The following is a 20,544-nucleotide window of genomic DNA, read 5'->3' on the forward strand; positions in this document are numbered from 1 at the left end:
TAGCTGTGGGAAAGAAAGCATGACAAGGACAGGAAGGAACTTTTGAAAAGCCAGCTTTACAATAGTAAACAGAATATAGCCTGGGAACACTAAAATGCCTAATTACAATAGCGCTGTAGTTTGGGGGCAAAGCAACCTAGATTGGAACTTGGAACTTGCAGCATATAAATAAAATGAAGTTAAAGGGATACTGTCATGGGAATTTTTTTCAAAATTAATCAGTTAATAGTGCTGGTCCAGCAGAATTCTGCACTGAAATCCATTTCTCAAAAGAGCAAACAGATTTTTTTATATTCAATTTTGAAATCTGACATGGGGCTAGACATATTGTCAATTTCCCAGCTGCCCCAAGTCATGTGACTTGTGCTCTGATAAACTTCAATTACTCTTTACTGCTGTACTGCAAGTTGGAGTGATATCACCCCCTCCCTTTTTCCCCCCAGCAGCCAAACAACAGAACAATGGGAAGGTAACCAGATAGCAGCTCCCTAACACAAGATAACAGCTGCCTGGTAGATCTAAGAACAACACTCAATAGTAAAAACCCATGTCCCACTGAGACACATTCAGTTACATTGAGAAGGAAAAACAGCAGCCTGCCAGAAAGCATTTCTCTCCTGAAGTGCAGGCACAAGTCACATGACCAGGGGCAGCTGGGAAATTGACAAAATGTCTAGCCCCATGTCAAATTTCAAAATTGAATATAAAAAAATCTGATGTTTTTTTTCCCATGACAGTATCCCTTTAAATATGAGGTGCCTGAAAGAACCTGAATGCTGTTCCACAAAAGAGTGAGTCTCACTAAGATAAATGCTTTCATTGGTCTTTTGCTATGCTCCATTCATAATACAGAAAATATGGACTATATACAGTAATTGACAAAACATGGTTGAGTTCAGGGCAGGGAAAATAAATATGATGATAGATATGAGTGGCGTAGGTTTAAGGTGGGCAGATGTAGCAAAGATGGCTCAGGCTCTACCTCTGGAAAACAAAGAAGAAATGATGGTGCCATGCAGCCCCAAGACAATCTCTAAGTCTGCTGATTTTGAAGAGCCATTAGGGCAGAGACACACGGGGAGATTTGGTCGCCCGGTGACAAATCGCCTCTTCTTCGGGCGACTAATCTCCCCAAACTGCCTTCCTGTCGGCTAGAATCTAAATCGCTGGTGGGATGGCACAAGGAGCGCTTTGTTTTACAAAGTCGCCCGGAGTTTCACAGTGAGGCAACTTGGGGCGAAAATGAATTTAAAAGATGCCCTTTTCAACACTCTAAGGGCAGAGATTCGGGGAGATTTAGTCGCCCAGCTAAATCTCCCCGAATCTCCACATGTGTCTCTGCCCTTAAGAGTATTGAAAAGGGCATCTTTTAAACAGAGCAATGGCATCGGTTTTCTAAACAAGAAAGACCACACCGCACATTTACTGTTTTTAAAACCCATAACTGGTCACCATACATTCCTTTAAGGCTACAGGTGAATGTAGGTAAAATATTACCATGATATCCCACCAGAAAGTGAAGCAGTGGAACAAAACTTACAGGGTAATTAAAAACCATAAATCTGTCTAAATAAAACTCATATAAAATTTATAGCCATAAAACATCTGAGCCTATTTATTATTCAGCTGCTGAAAAAGTTACAGGAATAAGATACGTCTATGAATAAAATATGGAGTTTTCATAATTTTATAACTAATTGCTAGGGGACTAATAATATTATTCCTGGCCCTGGGCACATTGCAAATTACTTTAATTGTGGCATTTGCATGTTGACTCCAGAAACCTATATACGTAAGCGATAAATTAAGAGCATTTCCCTGCAGGTTGTGTTGGGAAAACAGACCTGGTTATTTAAAAAAGAAATCATTTTCATCATAGACAGAAAGCACTGATCACACTCATTCATAATATTTTATGCAATTATTGCAAATGGGCTGCTTGATTCCTTGTCTTTATCATACAAAAGGCCAGTGGCAGAACTACCGCGGGAGCAGGGGGTGCGAGCAGGCCAGAACCCGCACCCCCTCAGGGCCCCCCCGGCAGCTCGCGCGCCACTGATATGCGGGCCGAAAATCAAGTATGGAGGGGGCGGGCGGCCCAGCTCCGCGTCCCGCACCAGGGCTGCCCCCCTCTAGTTAAGTTACTGCAAAAGGCTTGAAGAACTATAAAAGAGCACTTTCACTAACCGCAGTAGTGAAAACTAGAGCTCTTATACAGGTAAGGGACCTGTAATGCAGAATGCATGGGGTTTTACAGATAAGGGATCTTTGTGTAATTTTGCTCTTTATACTTTAAGTATAAAGGCCTCAGGGCCCCTGTCTGGCAAAACCCCCCCCCGCGTGCCGCCTGGTGGGACCCACTAGAGTCGGGGGCCCACCGGGTTTTTTCCTGTTGTACCGTCGGCCCAGTCCGACTCTGGTTGGGATCAAGTACAAGGTACTGTTTTATTATCACAAGAGAAAAAAATTTGGATCATATGGATAAAATTAAGTCTATGGGAGACGGCCTGGATAGCATAATGGGTCAATTCACTAAAGGTGGCCATAGACACACAGATCCGATCGTATGAATCGAGGATTCATACGATTTTCGGATCATGTGTGGCGTGTGCCGACATCTTTCGCCTGGAGGAGGTCGGTCGTTTGGTCAATCGGTCAGGTTTGATTTTGACCCGACCGATCCCACCGGAGCTCATGGCACATCGTAATCTGATCATTCGGCCGTACAGCCGAACAATCAGGTTACCCCCGATATAGCCATGTTCGTTAATGGCATATCGGGGAAAGATCCGCTCATTTGGCAACATCGCCAAACGAGCGGATCTTTGCATCTATGGCCACCTTTACTTACATGGTAAACTACCAGCCAATTAGATCAATTTCCAACTTGTATCAGGCTGATCAAAATGAATGGCTAATTAGTTACTATGGGTACAGCGTAGCACCTATCTTGTTAAATTAGCACCACTGAGTATTTAGGGAAATATAAAACCATCATTTAAAAATAACACCCATTTAAAGGGACACATACAGTATATAACAATGATAAATAATGATACATGGCTGAGTTAAAAGCTAATGATGTTATCTTTTAATGATTTTTTTTGTTGTTTCATATAGAGACAATACAATACAATTACTGTTCATTGTTACCCGTGGCTTTCACATAGCAGCAAATAGCAGAATATACAAGTCTCAGCTGTTGTGTACTCCATCAATGGAGTCTGTGAATCTCAACACACAGGAATAGAAACTGTGGCTTCTTTCATCTATTATCTTAAGGAAACAAAGACACGAAACGCGTCAGACCTCGGATGCTTGTTGGTATATGAAATGTATTAATAAAATATATATCTTTTTAACCTAAATCTTGACGTTGGCAATATCTGTGGAGGTCCGGAGAGCGCTGTCACAATTGCAGGCTCTTGTTAAACTTTTAACCCAGGTGCACTAAAAACCAACTTGAAAGATATCATTGAGTTTAGTCCCTACAGAAATCCCTTAAATAGATTTGCACGGAATATAATAGTCTCCCAACTGAAATATTCACCACAAGACTGACAATACTGGGGTATCTTCGTCGAGAGAGGACCCCTCCTCCTATTTTCTTTGTTAATGAAAGATCTGAAAAGTCAAATGCTCTAAGACAAAACAGGTCTGTCTTACCTCCCGTCATTATCCCTTACCTAGAAAACTAACTACCCATGACAACAAAGTAGGTTTTTGTATTTGTAACCCTACCTCCGATCCGAACAAGACTGGCAGGGGTTTGACTCAGTGACAGATACTTACATTCTAAGTATTTGTTGCAGAGCTTAAAATATAACGGTGAGGGGATTCGTTTACCCATCGTTTTTTATCAAAAAGACCCACACGGGACCACACAAGCTGACCCCACAGGACAGGTCTATAAAACTGTGCACCTGGGTAAGGAAATCCCTAGAAAGCAAGTGTGAGTTCCCATGATAAAGATGTCTTGGCCACCCAGCACATGATAAGGTCCATTACAGCCACACGGTCACATTGAAAGAATTTGCTTTGATTTGCTTCTTGAACGTGGCCAGAGAATTAAACTAAACTTCACAATCCAACAACCTGTAGCACAATATGCCATAAAAACACTATATATATATATATATATATATATATATATATATATATATATATATATATATATATATATATACAGATCTCACTGGAATCACTTAGAATCATAGAGCAGGAAATATTTAAATTCAAATGAAGGTCAAGTGCCGGTTTCCTTGGCAGACCCCACTTTGCCCGGATTTTAGCTAGCAGGAAAAATTGCATTGTTTGTTAAAACAATGGTGAGTCTATTGTATATAATATAATGCAGCGCACTTGCTAGAAACAACTGAATAATAGTGCAGATGCCCTACTCAGTTGCAAGAAACAAATGAGAAAGGTTTATTGCAAGCACAGTTATAAGATTTCCCTGACAGTTTGGCTTGGAGACCTTGGAGATACATCACTGAAAGTTTCCTCTCCCTTTAGTGTTAGAGCTATGGAATTTAATCAGTAAGTGAGAATCGATGTGCTTCTAGCATATTAGCATGATTATCAAAGTAATGCATAAATATCTACAGTTAGAAATGTAAACTCCCAATGCCATTTGCTTGATTGCAGCCACTGTATCGGCTGAGACACTATATTCCCCAGTCCCCTCCCAAGTGCTGCATAAAAGGAAATAAACAATGAGCCTCAATGTGATATTGATACTGTCACTATTGCTCTTCGTCCAGCATGCTCTGCTTACTGCCCCATTCAGCAGACTGCTATTCTTCCTTTAGCCAGAAAAGCTTGATCCTCACCAGAGCAAACTATATCTTACAGTTCCACATTGAATAGGCCCTTCACCTGTTCCTGGACAGAACTACCACTGGTGCAATAGGTACAGTTGGGTTGGCACATGTCAGGGGGCTTAATGAGTCCTAAAAGTTTACATATTAAGAGATCATCTGTGGTAAAGTCCTGTAGTGGATCGCGGGTTACCCGAAAAAAAGCGTAATGAGGGTAGGATTTTCATGTGCAGGTGTAGAAGCGGGTCTGCGGGTCAAGGGGTCTGTGAGTTGTGGGTCTCATCTAAATTTCTTATCTTATTTTATATTGGCTATATTTTAGTCCTTTTAAAATTTTACAAAACTTGTTTCTGTCCCCGTCCTCTTTTGATGATGTCACTTCCGGTTTGAAGCAACATCACTTCCTGTTTGATGGTGGTCAGCAGGTTGCGGATAGGGATGTCGCGGACTGTTCGCCGGCGAACTTGTTCGCGCGAACATCGGCTGTTCGCGTCCGCCGCAAGTTCGCGAACGTCGCGCGACGTTCGCCAATAGGCGTTCGCGTCAAAATCGTTCGACCATTCGACCATTCGATCGCTAAAATCGAACGATTTTCGTTCGATTCGAAAGAAAATCGTTCGATCGAACGATTAAAATCCTTCGATCGTTCGAATCGAACGATTTTCGGATGTTCGAAGTTCGCGAACTGTTCGCGAACTGTTCGCAATTTTTGCCGGTGTTCACGAACGGCGTTCGCGAACACATTATCGGCGGTTCGCTACATCCCTAGTTGCGGATAAGCAAGTTGTGGGTCCAGGTCGGGTAGCAGATCAAAGTGGGTAAATATGCGGGTTGTGGGTCTCATCTAAATTTCTTATATCATTTTATAATGACTATTTATTAGTCCTTTTGAAATTTTACAAAACTTGTTTCTGTCCCTGCACACGTTTGATGATGTCACTTCCGGTTTGCAGCAACATCACTTCCTGTTTGATGGTGGTCAGCAGGTTGCGGATAAGGCAGTTATGGGTACAGGTCGGGTAGCAGATCAAAGTGGGTAAATATGCGGGTTGCGGGTCTCATCTAAATTTCTTATATTATTTAATAATAACTATATATTAGTCCTTTTGAAATTTTAAAAAACTTGTTTCTGTCCCCGCACACTGTTGATGATGTCACTTCCGGTTTGCAGCAACATCACTTTTTGTTTGATGGTGGTCAGCAGGTTGCAGATAAGGCAGTTGCGGGTCCAGGTCGGGTAGCAGATCAAATTGGGTAAATATGTGGGTTGCGGGTCTCATGTAAATTTCTTATATTATTTTATAATAACTATATATTAGTCCTTTTGAAATTTTACAAAACTTGTTTCTGACCCTGCACACGTTTGATGATGTCACTTCCGGTTTGCAGCAACATCACTTCCTGTTTGATGGTGGTCAGCGGGCTGCGGGTCGGGTTGCAGATAAGGCAGTTGCAGGTCCTGGTCAGGTAACAGATCAAAGTGCGTAAATATGTGGGCTGCAGGTCTCATCTAAATATCTTATCTTATTTTATATTGACTTTATTTAAGACTGTTTAAAATTTTACAAAACTTGTTTCTGTCCCTGTCCACTTTTGATGAGGTCACTTCCGGTTTGCAACAACATCATTTCCTGTTTGATGGTGGTCAGCGGGTTGCGGAAAAGGCAGTTGCGAGTCCGGGTCGGGTAGCAGATCAAAGTGGGTAAATATGCGGGTTGCAGTTCGGGTTGCAGGCTGCGGGTCTTAGAAATTGGTTTCACACAAGACTGTAATCTGTGGCCCATCAGATAATGTTGTACCAAACCCTGTCTCCCCACCCACACAGAAAGAATGATAGGACCAGTTTGAGCTGAAGACTCTCATTCTGTTAAACATCACACTGGCTGTTTTCATGCACTTGCTAAATTGGGTCCTTGTTATTTCTACCATAGAGATATGTAACAGGAATACAAACAAAAGAATCATAAAGGAAATTCTAAGGGTGGCTGGATAAGAGCCAAATGTTACTGAGGCACTGACACTATACAACACTATGGGGCAGATTCACTAACTTCGAGTGAAGGATTCGAATGAAAAAAATTCGAATTTCGAAGTATTTTTTGGGTACTTCGACCATCGAATTGGTTAAATTCGTTCGAATTCGAACGAAATCGAACGATTCGAAGTAAAAATCGTTCGACTATTCGACCATTCGATAGTCGAAGTACTTTCCCTTTAAAAAAAACTTCGACCCCCTACTTGGGCAGATAAAACCTACCGAAGTCAATGTTAGCCTATGGGGAAGGTCCCCATAGGTTTGCTAACCTTTTTTTGATCGAAGGATTTTCCTTCGATCGTTGGATTAAAATCGTTCGAATCGTTCGATTCGAAGGATTTAATCGTTCGATCGAACGAAAAATCCTTCGATCGATCGCAGGATTAGCGCTAAATCCTTCGACTTCGATATTCGAAGTCGAAGGATTTCAATTCGAGGGTCGAATTTCGAAGTATTTTTAACTTCGAAATTCGACCCTTAGTGAATCTGCCCCTATATATCAGGGGCAGAACATTGCTGATCTGTTCTTTAACTAATCTGACTGGTAAGACTTTGATCTGAATGGTTAGTGGCGGGTCTTGGAGATGGGAAAGTCCGATCGTACGATGATTCGTACGATCGGATCTTTGCATCTATGGCCAGCTTAAAGCATCAGGCATTTTCCATAGCACAATAACAGGGAAATACACTGGAACACAAAGGACAGAGAGGTCTACTCCCAAATGATAGAGACCTGTAAATATCTAGCATTTGAAGAAAAATCAGTTTTACTGGGCCGTTTGCATTTTGCGCATGCTGTTTATAAATGAAATAATTTGCTCAGAGTCATTTATTGCAGCACATTTTGTCACATGAAATAATTCTATGAATACAAGAAATTCATCTCAAGATAAAATCCTTAAGGCCTGCTCAGTGACACTTTAGGAATACCAGTACAGAGGTCCCAGTGGGCAATTCACTTGTGAACTCTGCCCCAGCAGCTAAATATTTAACCAACGTGGTGCATCAATCAGTAGCTATAGAGGCGTATAAATGACTAGGCGGCTTTCTGCACTCTTGCTGATGAAGAACCACAAAGCCACCACCCCTTTCAAGCTCAAAAGTGTGTTATTTCCACTGGTAATTACCTATTCCTGCCTTATATACTATTGTTACCATCAAAATGATTCCTGTGCAAGAGCAAATGTCATTCTGTGCAAACCGGCCTGTATGACACTAGATTGCATGGTTTTGTAGAAGAGCTTCTAGCAGAGTGTCAAGTCTCCCTCCCCTTCATCAAAATGTCTCTACTTCACAAAGGTATGTAGTGTACTTGGGAGACAAGAGTAGTAAACAAAAGCAGATACCATTTCAAACGGCCTTAAAATATTATCTAGAATGAACTAAGTGGCTGTTCTGAAGTACATATCGGCCACATGGGATAAACAGAGGTTAAAGGGATTCTGTCATGATTTTTAAGATGTTATTTTTATTTCTAAATAATTACACTGTTTACACTGCAAATAATTCACTCTTCAATATAAAATGTCATTCCTGAACCAGCAAGTGTTTTTTTTTTTAGTTGTAATATTGGTGTGTAGTCAGCCATCTTAGGTCATTTTACCTGGTCATGTGCTTTCAGAAAGAGCCAGCACTTTAGGATTAAACTGCTTTCTGGCAGGCAGCTGTTTCTCCTACTCAATGTAACTGAATCTGTCACAATGGGACCTGGATTTTTCTATTGAGTGCTGTTCTTAGATCTACCAGGCAGCTGTTATCTTGTGTTAGGGAGCTGTTATCTGGTTACCTTCCCACTGTTCTGTTGCTGCTGGGGAGGAAGGGACGGGGGAGATATCATTTCAAATTGCAGTACAGCAGTAAAGTTTATCAGAGTACAAATCACATGACTGGAGGCAGCTGGGAAACTGACAATATGTCTAGCCCCATGTCAGATTTCAAAATTAAATATAAAAAAATCTGTTTGCTCTTTTGAGAATCAGATTTCAGTGCAGAATTCTGCTGGAGCAGCACTATTAACTGATGCGTTTAAAAAGAATATGATGTAAGTAACAGAAGATTGAGGAAGATCTATGCACACGAGTGAGCTTTGTCTGGTCTTAGCTGGTGAAGGCGGTAACATTCAGTAAAATCCGCATTTTACTGAATTTGCGGAGTAATATCCATTTGCCAGAGCGAATCGCCGCCAGGCAATAGAGTGCGAATGAGCACTAGCGTCAATCACTTTTGCTAGCGAACTGGCCCCAGTTGTCACCAGAATTTGCTACTTCGCCCTTTAGCAAATCTGCCCCTTAGAAGGCAAAGGAAGCCACATGTTGTTACTTGATACTTCCGATTTCAAATAACTATCCTAAAAAGAAAAAAAAATCCTTCCTACAGAGGCTATTCACATAGGTATATAAAACATTTAAACTCTGCATCTCCAAATTAAAAACCCTAAAGAAAACAGTCAATGAAACCACAGGCAGAAAGCAATGATGAATCAGAGTCGTATTCCCTTACATTTGTCTGTGCCAGTTTGTACAAGTGTCACATGGATGATAAGATCCGCGGCAGATAATTGATTCTTGATTGGCATCATCCAGTTTGTTCTCTAATCAGACATATCTTCTGCCTCATTGCACACAACATAAACAGGAAAGATTACGCACAGCAGTTATGGAACACTCGGCCCATGAGCAAACATCAGCCTTCTGACCTAGGTTGTTCTTTATATCAAAGGCGGGAGCATTACACAATATGTATATGTTCAGACAGTAAGGGGCCCATTCATTAAGTTCGAGTGAAGGAATAGAAGAAAAAATACTTCGAATTTCGAAGTGTTTTTTGGCTACTTCAACCATCGAATGAGCTACTTCAACCTTCGACTATGACTTCGAATCAAAAGATTCGAACTGAAAATCGTTCGACTATTCGACCATTCGATAGTCGAAGTACTGTCTCTTTAAGAAAAAACTTGGACCCCTAGTTCGCCACCTAAAAGCTACCGAAGTCAATGTTAGCCTATGGGGAAGGGCCCCATAGGCTTGGCTATCTTTTTTTGGTCGAAGGATAATCCTTCGATCGATGGATTAAAATCCTTCGAATCGTTCGATTCGAAGGATTTAATCGTTCGATCGAACGATTATTCCTTCGATCGTTCGAACGAACGAATTGCGCAAAATCCTTCGACTTCGATATTCGAAGTCGAAGGATTTTAATTCCCCAGTTGAATATCGAGGGTTAATTAACCCTCGATATTCGACCCTTAATACATCTGCCCCTAACACTATATTAACTATTATAGTCCAATTCTTGTAAAGCAGCAGCACTCCATCAGCACTGGCCTGAGAGACAACCAGGACCACAGGATGGTACCAAAGCTGCTTCATTGATAGTTTAAAATGGAAATGACTAACCTATAAGTGTGTACAGACTCTCAGCATCCTCAAGCAGTTTTCTGATGAAAATGAAGGCGGCAGTTGCATATAGGAAGAATGACAGCTTGGGGTTTTCCAGGTCTAAATCTCTAAATACATAATAAAAATAACTTTTCTTTTGTTGACACCGAAAGCTGTAATCATTCCGTTGCTCCATGGCTCCCTCTACATAATAAGCACTATTACTGGCTTAATAAATGGATTATTCCAACGTCAAAGGGAGAGGCTAGTTTCCTTCCTGTGCCTTTTAATAATTATTGTCATACACTGCAACAGGTTTGTATACGTTTTAGGAAGAGAGAAAGTCACCAGCAAATAGAATAAAATCAGCAAAGCTAATAATCATTCAAAGCCCTGCAAAGTGACCAGGCTGAAGGATTGCTGTTTATGGGCTGCGCTCCACATGTTGGCACAGATACTGAAGGACTGCACTGCTCTGTTGGCAATAACACCGACACACTGCACTTCTTTCTCCCATCATCACATGGATATCGGGTCATTTAAGGTATAATCTTTTGCATCCCTGGCCAATCTGTGAGCTGGCCAGGGCTCAATGCCAATCAACACATAAAAAATTTAAATTAAAACAAAATGATAATGAAAGAGCTTTGGCCAAAGAGTAAAGGGAACTGGTTGTTCCTGGGTGATATACAGTATATAAATTCTAAAAAGAGCTGACAACAAAGCACTCTCCTGGTTTTTGGTGCACTGACGGAACAAAAGCTCAATGCAATGACCTGATTGAAGGGTTAGAATAATAAGTGGTTCCAGCTGTTTCTGCTCATATGTACAGTATATAAAAGTTTTAACTGTAAACATTGCATATGCTACACTTATTTAACCTAAAAAGGCATATGCAAGAATATAGCATGACTTAATGGTAAATTCATACTGACTTCCAAACACAGTCCAAGGCCTAACTATAGCACAGCTATCTGATGGTAAAATAAGATACCAAAATGTGTAATTTACCGGTACTTTATCCTTCCACACTTTGGCAGGATTTTTTCATCCTTGGCTACTAACAAGGTGATATTGAAAACAGTCCCAGTTCATTAAAGATATAGGGCACAAATTAAATGTTCGCCCTAAATCTTATATTAATAAAACTTAACATTAAGCCTCCATGAGTAATTCAGAGACTAAATAGGTAGTTCTGTCAATTCACACCTGTTCTGGATCCCCCTAGGGAGGATATCTCCCTAGTCTGGGAGCAATTGTATTTTGGGGGTACTAGTGTAAGAAGTTTTGGAAGCCTGCATACTAGGCAACCCCAATTCATCGACTGCTCAACTCTATCATAGCTCATTCTCCATAAATTAAACACGCAATTAATTAGTGAAAATCCCGTGAAAATTTGCAGGGAAAAATTAATCGCCGTCAAAATTTTGGACGCCCATCGACTTTCCCATTGAATTTTCGAGTTTCGCAAATTTTACACCAAAGCGAACCGGGAGAAATTTGCTTATCACTAATTGGAGATTATGGTTTAGGGCACAAAGGCAGATTCTGGGAGATTAGTCGCCCAGCGACAAATCTCCTCTTCTTTGGGACGACTAATTTCCTCGAACTTTCTCCCCCTGGCTAAAATGTAAATCGACGACGGGATGGCACTCGGAGCGAATCGTTTTCCAAAGTTGCCCGAAGTTGCCTCGCGAGGAAACTTTGGGCGACTTCGGAGATTAGTTACCCTGAAGAAGAGGAGCTTTGTCGCCGAGCGACTAATCTCCCTGAATCTGCGTGTGTGCCCTGACCCTGAGATAGAAAATAAATTTGAGGCTACAAAGAATAAAAAAGCAATTTGCAAATAACAAAGAAGCCTCAGAGCAGAACTATCACATAATTAATTGTCCATGGGGTCCAAAAGAGAGTTACTTGACACTCCAAAGCAAGGATCTCCAACCTTTTGAACCCGTGAGCAACATTCAGAAGTAAAAGGATTTGGGGAGCAACACTGGCATGAAAAATGTTCTTGGGGTGCCAAATAAGTACTGATGGTTGGTGATTTGGTAGCCCCTATGTGGATTGTCAACCTACATTGAGTCTCTGTTTGGCAGTACACCTGGTTTTTATACAACCAAAACTTGCCTCCAAGCCTGGAATTCAAAAATAAGCTCCTGCTTTGAGGCCCCTGGGAGCAACATCCAAGGGGTTGGAGAGCAACATGTTACTCACGAGCTACTGGTTGGGGATCACTGCTCCAAAGCATATTATAACTGAACATTTGCAAGTCATTAACATCCCAAATAAAACTGCAAATAGGAGTCCATGTACTGTATATAGATGAGATCCTGGTGCTGGATTGCAGCATGGGTACCTCTCAAGCTGTAATGGAAATGTATCTACTAGCATAGAAGCAAAGTTCTACCTACAGCAGTGTTCTGGCAAGCCTATAGGTGTGAGTGAAAGTAAAGCTAAGAAAAGCAAAGATGGAAAAAAGATGCAGTGCTAAGCAGAACGTTTAATGTCAACCAGAATGGATTGTGCTGTGTTGGGAAAATGTACAAATCTTGTAAGAACCTAGAAAGCCATAAAATGAGCTTTACCTTTTATAGAGGAACATTTGCCCGTTTCCCTAGCCTTAGGAGATAATCCTAACAGCAGAGCTAGATTATGCTTGTCCGCCTAAGAATGTGATAGTGATTCATAGACGCCCTTTGGTTTAGTCATGTTTCCTGGCCAGTTGTAATGCAAATACTCCAAAAAACTGCAATTCTGCAAGTTCATTTCAAAATATGCCCCCTCTTGCTGTCATTTGCCTTTTAATGTGCATGGCTGGGCACAAGAATATAAGAGAAATATGTCACATATTCCTATATATAGCGGAGAACTGCTTTAGTAATGATATTGCTGGAGAATCAAAGCTGAGTATAATAATGAGTAAAAACAGTGATAGAGAAATATATCAATCGTTTATGTAACACGCAAGGGTAGTAGTTGACCTTAAAGTAAATTTTAGTATTAAGAAAACAGTTTTAGTATGACGAAGACCTACTTGCCATTGGTCATTTTTTTATTTTGTATTTTTGTAGTTGTTTTGCTTTTTTTTCAGTGGTTCTCTTTTTTGGAATTTCAGTTGTTGGGGTTGCTATGGTCTCACTGAACCTTGATACCAGGCAGTGTTGAAAATGGAAAGGAGAGGGCCTGAACAGAAAGTTAAAGGGATACTGTCATGGGGAAAAAAAAAATCAAAATGAATCAGTTAATAGTGCTGCTCCAGCAGAATTCTGCACTGAAATTTATTTCTCAAAAGAGCAAACAGATTTTTTTATATTCAATTTTGAAATTTGACATGGGGCTAGACATATTGTCAATTTCCCAGCTGCCCCAAGTCATGTGACTTGTGCTCTGATAAACTTCAATCACTCTTTACTGCTGCACTGCAAGTTGGAGTGATATCACCCCCTCCCTCCCCCCCCCCCAGCAGCCAAACAAAAGAACAATGGGAAGGTAACCAGATAACAGCTCCCTAACACAAGATAACAGCTGCCGGGTAGATCTAAGAACAACACTCAATAGTAAAAACCCATGTCCCACTGAGGCACATTCAGTTACATTGAGAAGAAAAAACAGCAGCCTGCCAGAAAGCATTTCTCTCCTAAAGTGCAGGCACAAGTCACATGACTGGGGGCAGCTGGGAAATTGACAAAATGTCTAGCCCCATGTCAGATTCCAAAATTGAATACACAAAAATCTGTTTGCTCTTTTGAGAAATGGATTTCAGTGCAGAATTTTGCTGGAGCAGCGCTATTAACTGATTCATTTTGGAATTTTTTTTTCCCATGACAGTATCCCTTTAAGGAACTGATATAACAGAATTGTGGCCTCGGTAACTGTAGGGGTCAGTAACCCTCATGAGCCAGGTTGCAGTTTAGGGCAGAGACACACGGTCAGATTCGGGGGGATTAGTCGCCCGGCTACACAGCAGCTTATTTATATAAACTATAGTAGTGTTTCTGAAGCAAACACAGTAGTTTTACCAGTGCAGGGCAACACTGCATTATATTTGTATTATTTTAAAACACTTTAATTTTTTGATGTTACTGTTCCTTTAAGTAATGCTGCAAATTCGTCCTAATACCAACCCAACAACCTTGTAATAAACATATATTAAATGTGTGCAGAAATCAATACCTCTCTGGGCAAAATCACAGCAGTTGGAAATTCCGTTGTCCCTTACAGGGATTGTTCACCTTTGAGTTAACTTCCAGCATGATGTAGAGAGTGATATTCTGAGACAATTTGCAATTTTTTATTATTTGTGTTTTTTGAGTTATTTGGCTTTTTATTCCGCAGCTCTCCGGTTTGCAATGTTTAGCAATCTGGATGCTAGGGTCCAAATTCCCCTAGCAACCATACACTGATTTGAATAAGAGACTGCAATATGAATAGGAGAGGCCATGAATAGAAAGATAATAAGTAATAAAAAATAGCAATAATAATAATAATAATAATAATAATAAATGTATAGCCTTACAGATAATTCATTTCTAAATGGGGTCAGTGACCCCCTTTTGAAAGCTGGAAAGAGCCAGAAGAAAAATGTAAATAATTCAAAAACGATAAAAAAAGAAATAATGAAGACTAATTGAAAATTTGCTAAGAATTGGCCATTCTATAACATACTAAAAGTTTACTTCAAGGTAAACCACCCCTTTAACGTAACATCCATAAAATACACCCCAAGGAGACTGGAGAGTCTCAGGCTTGACAGTTCTAATATAAATTCCATCTACACCAGTCATGACCGGAAACACAAGTCAGCTGTTCCAGAACTACAACACTCAGCAGCTAGCGCTGTAAAGGAAAAGGTGCCACCTTGCTGACTTGTTCATAAAGGGCTGTATTAAATCATAGAGGGAAATGAGGGCTGTCACTCACATATGAGCTCCTTTAGCTCTAGGTAATGCAGTGAAAGGTCAGAAGAGGCAGTGAGAGGATGCCATCAGTTGAGCATGAATTCATTGGACTTGCCTTTAAATGAGCTCAGGTCAATCACCTAGGGGTACAGCATGTCAATCCCAGAGCAAACCACGCCCATTGTATATTCTAAAGGGCTTAAAGGGGTTTTTCACCTTTGAGATAACTTTTAGTATGATGTAGAGATTGATATTCTGAGACAATTTGCAATTGGTTTTCATTTTTTATTATAGAAGGTTTTTGAGTTATTTCATTTTTCATCCAGCAGCTCTTCAATTTGCATCTTAAGCAGTCTGGTAACTAGGGTCTTAATTCCCCTAGCAACCATGCATTGATCTGAATAAGAGACTGGAATATGAATAGGAGAGGCCTGAATAGAAGGATCCGTAATAAAAAAGTAACAATAACAATACATTTTGTAGGGCAGAGACACACGCTCAGATTTGGGGAGATTAGTCGCCTAGCTACAAATCTCCTCTTCTTCGGGGCAACTAATCTCCCCGAACTGCCTTCCGCCGGGTAGAATGTAAATCGCCAGCGGGATGGCAATCGGTGCACTTCATTTTCCGAAGTTGCCTCACAAGGAAATCGTTTTCGATTGTAGCCGGCGGGAGGCAGTTCGGGGAGATTAGTCGGCCGAAGAAGAGCCAATTTATCACCGTGCGACTAAATCTCCCAGAATCTGAGCGTGTGTCTCTGCCCTTAAAGAGCATTTGTTTTATTAGAAGGGAGTCAGCAGTGCCCATTTGAAAGCTGGAAAGAGTCAGAAGAATAAATAACTATAAAACTATAAAAAAATATAAATAATGAAAACCAATTGAAAAGTTGCTTAGAATTGGCCGTTCTATAAAATAATAAAAGTTACCTTAAAGATGAACCACCCCTTTAAGCAGCTCCATATATTGAATGTTGCCTATTTGCCTCCAAATCCCTTACGCACACAGTGTACGCACCGCTTCTTATACGGAGATCTGCGCTGGGCGAGCTTAATGGGGTTGTTCACCATTGAGTTAACTTTTAGTATGGTGTAGGGAGCCATATTCTGAGACGATTTCCAATTGGTTTTCATTTTTTTATTGTTTGTGGTTTTTGAGTTATTTAGCTTTTTATTCAGCAATCTAGTGGCTAGGGTCCAAGGTACCCTAGCAACCATGCACTGATTTGAATAAGAGACTGGAATATGAATAGGAGAGGACTTGACTATAAAGTAATAAAAAGTAACATTTACAATACATTTGTAGCCTTACAGCGCATTTGTTTTTAGATGGGGTCAGTGACCTCCATTAGAAAGCTGGAAAGAGTCAGAAGAAGGCAAATAATTAAACCGTTATAAAAATAAATAAATATCGAAGACCAGTTAAAAAGTTGCTTAACAATGGCTATTGTATAACATACTAAAAATTAAACTAAAGGTATAGGACTGAATGTTGCCTATTTATTCGCCTCCAAGACGCACACAGCGTACGCACTGCTTATTATAAGGGGATCTGCGCTGAGCGAGCGCAACGCTTCACAAGTGCTCGGTCGGCCGAACAAATAAACAGGAGCGGGACATCCCAGGAGACTCACCGTGGCGCAGCCGGGTATCGCCAGTTTCAGAGCTTGTTTCTTCAACTCGGCCAGCTTTGCCTGACAGTAAGGGCACCATTCTCCGGCGACTGCCCCTTCAGATACAGAGGATTCCCCTGCTCCCTCCGGAGGCGGCCGACTGCCTCGCACAATCTCATCCGCCGACTGTAGCCTCTTCCTATGGCACTGAGACACCTCCCGAGCCGACAGTCGGTCTGAGACCTGCGGGAGAAACACACTCAGCTGAAGTAAACTGTCATAGAGAAACACATACAGCTTAACTAAACTGTCATAAAGAAACACACACAGCTGAACTAAACTGTCATAAAGAATCTCACACACACATCTGTACCACAGCAGGTCCCTATATATCATATGGGCATTGGACTCTCATTCACATGCCCCTAGTTTTATGCTCCATGTTCCTAAGTTCCAGTGGATCCAGTAAGCGGAGAGCGGAGCTACGACTGTCACTTACCGGCTGTCCCAAACGTTGTCCATATCCTGCACTTCCCAGCACTGGGGCCATGGCAATTGTATGACATTGAGCTGTGGCTGCACCAGTACTGCACGTGGCTCACTAAGTGATATTCCCGTCCATAGCCAGCAATTCCCTTGCTTCAAACGAAAGGCTTTTGCCTGGTGCGGGTCGGGGTCTGGAGGCGGCTCCTTTCAGCAGCCCAGGACTGTACAGACTAATGAGTCAGGAAAGAGCCTGGGAGACTCCATCAGCAGCAGTGAAGGGAGGGGCAGCAGCTCATCTTCCCACTTCCCAGCCACATGTTTGTTTGTTTGTTTTTTTAAAGGATAAGTAAACCTTAAAAATAAGTGAATGTAAAATGAATGAGGGTGATATTCTGAGCACTGTTTCCATTTACATCTATTGTTTATTTTGTTTTTATTACAAGATATTTAGGGATACACGTACTGTTAATATGAATTCATTCTCTTACAACAGCGCCAGTTTATGACCAGTCTGACCACCAAGTAGTCAAGGACGTTGTCAGGAGAAAGAAAGGCTGCTCTGATGTTTTTCTGCTTAGGAAAATTGTTAGAAAGGTTTCTAATTTTTTTTACTAAGCAGAAGAACATCAGAGCAGCCTCTTTCTCCTGACAACTTCCTTGACTACTTGGTGGTCAGAATCAGTGTCGGACTGGCCCACCGGGATACCAGGAAAACTCCCGGTGGGCCCAGATGTCAGTGGGTTCCCCTGTTTCTAAACATTTGGCCTTTTTCATGGCCTTTACCTATTTCTAGACTAAATTAAAAAGAGAGGCCAAATAGATGGAATAATAGATTATAGTAAGTAAAGAAAAGAGACTAGGAGAATAGAGGTTGAGTGAAGAGACGAAGAAAAATAGTACTGTGGGCCCCTGGTCTAAGGTTTTTTGGTGGGCCCCTGGTGTCCCAGTCCGACACTGGTCAGAATGATCAGAAACTGACCAGCAGGTGGCGCTGTGGTAAGAAAATGAATTCATATGAACAGCACGTGTATCCCTTAATATCTTGAAATAAAAACAAAATATATAATAAATGTAAATGGCAAAAGTGCTCAGAATATCACCCTCATTCATTTCACATTCAATTATTTTTAAGGTTTACTTATCCTTTAAACTCCCCCCCCCACTGAGGTGGTTCTGGGACAAGAAATGACAGAACAGAGAAACCCCTATGAAGGACTGGCCTTATCAAAGCTTTTACGTGGGGGTCTCTAAATACTATTTTCAGCATAATCAGTAGTCCTGTCCCACAGCTAAGCCTTTTCTGCTTCTTATTATCAGGGTTGTGGGGTCTAGTTTTCAAAACCAATCAAAGTCAGCTACAAAACTATAAAGTTTTATTTAATATTACATCATGTCAGATTCACCTTTGGGGTCAGTATGTACTCATTTTAATCTGACATGATGTAATATTAAATAAAACTTTATATTTTTAAAGGAGACATTTTGTGTAAAAAAATAAGAATGAACCAGTGCGTTCTACTCATTTAGATATAGAAGAATTGTGCTTAAAAAAGTTTTGAGTATTGAATTATTGAATATTTCTGCAAAAACCCTAATAATCCCTCCTTTTTCTTCCACTTCCTGGTCCCTGTCGGGTCTCAGCTTACTGTACTGTAGGACAGGAACCAATCAGCAGCTAGCAGGACCTGATAGGGAACTGAAGCCTGTCTGTGCTTGTGTGACTGCAGGGCTGTGATTGGCTGTCCCCTCCTACTGTGCTTCTAGCAGGGACCATTAGGACACACCCACCCCTCATTTGAAACACAGACAGGGATCAGAGAACATCTACAGGGAGCTTCAATAAAGGGGCAATTTTTTAAGGATAATATAAATTTTTAGCACCATGTAAAAATTGAAATTAGGGTTTTTTCATTTATCCAATATGTCTCCTTTAAAGAATGACAGGTTTTGGGACATGTATTTTGTCTAATCGTAAAATCAAAGATGACCAGGGTAACCAGGTTAGGACTTAAGAGAGTTTTTGTTGTTTTCTTTTGACCTTAAAATAAATTTCAGCAGAGGAGGACCATGGGTCAGACGAACTGACTGCAGCTGTTCAAACTCTTCCCTCTGAGGAAGAGCCACAAAAATTTCCAGCAAATGACCTACCCGCAGCGGGTGAATAGGAGCATGTGATTCTGGGATAGGAATGACAAGGAAAATTAGTTTAATGCACTACCAGACTCTCTTTTAAATGGTTTTAATTGTTTTTATAGATGTACTTTAAATACATGGTTTCTATAAGGAAACCTTAGGGCAGGGATCCCCAACCAGTAGCTCGTGCGCAACATGCTGCTCTCCAACCCCTTGGATGTTGCTCCCGGTGGCCTTAAAGGGTATAAAATGTTATCCCCAACCAAAGGTGCAGGCTAATAGAGCCGATTGGGGATAACAGTAGTTTTTTGGTTTTTTTTTAAATGCCCCCGCACCTTTGGTTGAGGATAACATTTTTACCCAACAGGTGTCCTTTAAAGCATGAGCTTATTTTTGAATTCCAGGCTTGGAGGCAAGTTTTGGTTTCATAAAAAACAGGTGCACTGCCAAACAGAGTCTCAATGTAGGTTGACAATCCCCATAGGGGCTACCAAATGGCTAATCACAGCACTTATTTGGCAACCCAAGAAAATTTTTCATGCTAGTGTTGCTCCCCAACTCCTTTTACTTCTGAATGTTGCTCACAGGTTCAAAAGGTTGGGGATCCCTGCCTTAGGGTAACAGAACATGGGCTCTTCGATTTTATGTAGCACCAACCTGTCCCCCAATATAGACTTTAACTGATATCACTGGTGCCATTGTTTGTCAGTTGCCTGTTTAACAGAGAATTAAACCCTTAAAATGAATATGGCTAAAAATGCCTTATTTTATATACTGAACTTATTGCACGAGGCTAAAGTTTCAGCTTGTCAATAGCAGCAATGATCCAGGACTTCAAACTTGTCACAGGGGGTCACCATCTTGGAAAGTGTCTGTGACACTCACATGCTCAGTGGGCTCTGATTGGCTGTTGAGAAGCTAAGCTTAGGACTCGTCACTAATTATCCAGCAGAAAATGAGCTTCCCTGGCTGTAATATAAGCTGATGCTACAGGGCTGATTATTAAATTCTAATGCTAATTGCACTGGTTTCTGTGCTGCCATGTAGTAATTATCTGTATTAATTACTAATCAGCCTTATATTGTGACATTTCTATTCTATGTGTACTGTATATTGTGAGTGGGTCCCTAAACTCAGTAAGTGACAGCAGCACAGAGCATGTGCAGTGAATCAGCAGAAAAGAAGA

The 20,544-nt window shown here is 41.0% G+C and overlaps 1 protein-coding gene across 2 annotated transcripts in view; it reads right to left on the reverse strand.

The window, feature by feature from the left end:
- The window catches only part of kif26a.S (kinesin family member 26A S homeolog), a 131,565-nt gene that overhangs the window by 99,001 nt on the left and 12,020 nt on the right, over positions 1–20,544 (reverse strand). Inside the window, exons 1-2 of one of the 2 annotated variants that reach the window (XM_018232310.2) lie at positions 17,239–17,470; positions 16,761–16,982 (exon numbers count right to left, since the gene is read on the reverse strand). In XM_018232310.2, the coding sequence (XP_018087799.1) occupies positions 16,761–16,982; positions 17,239–17,289 (273 nt within the window). In that variant the 5' untranslated portion in view covers positions 17,290–17,470. Of the gene's footprint in view, positions 1–16,760; positions 16,983–17,238; positions 17,471–20,544 lie in introns of those variants that run through there. The other variant, XM_018232311.2, reaches the window with a different exon arrangement.

Source organism: Xenopus laevis, chromosome 8S (assembly GCF_017654675.1).
Source record: "Xenopus laevis strain J_2021 chromosome 8S, Xenopus_laevis_v10.1, whole genome shotgun sequence".
NCBI lineage: Eukaryota > Metazoa > Chordata > Amphibia > Anura > Pipidae > Xenopus > Xenopus laevis.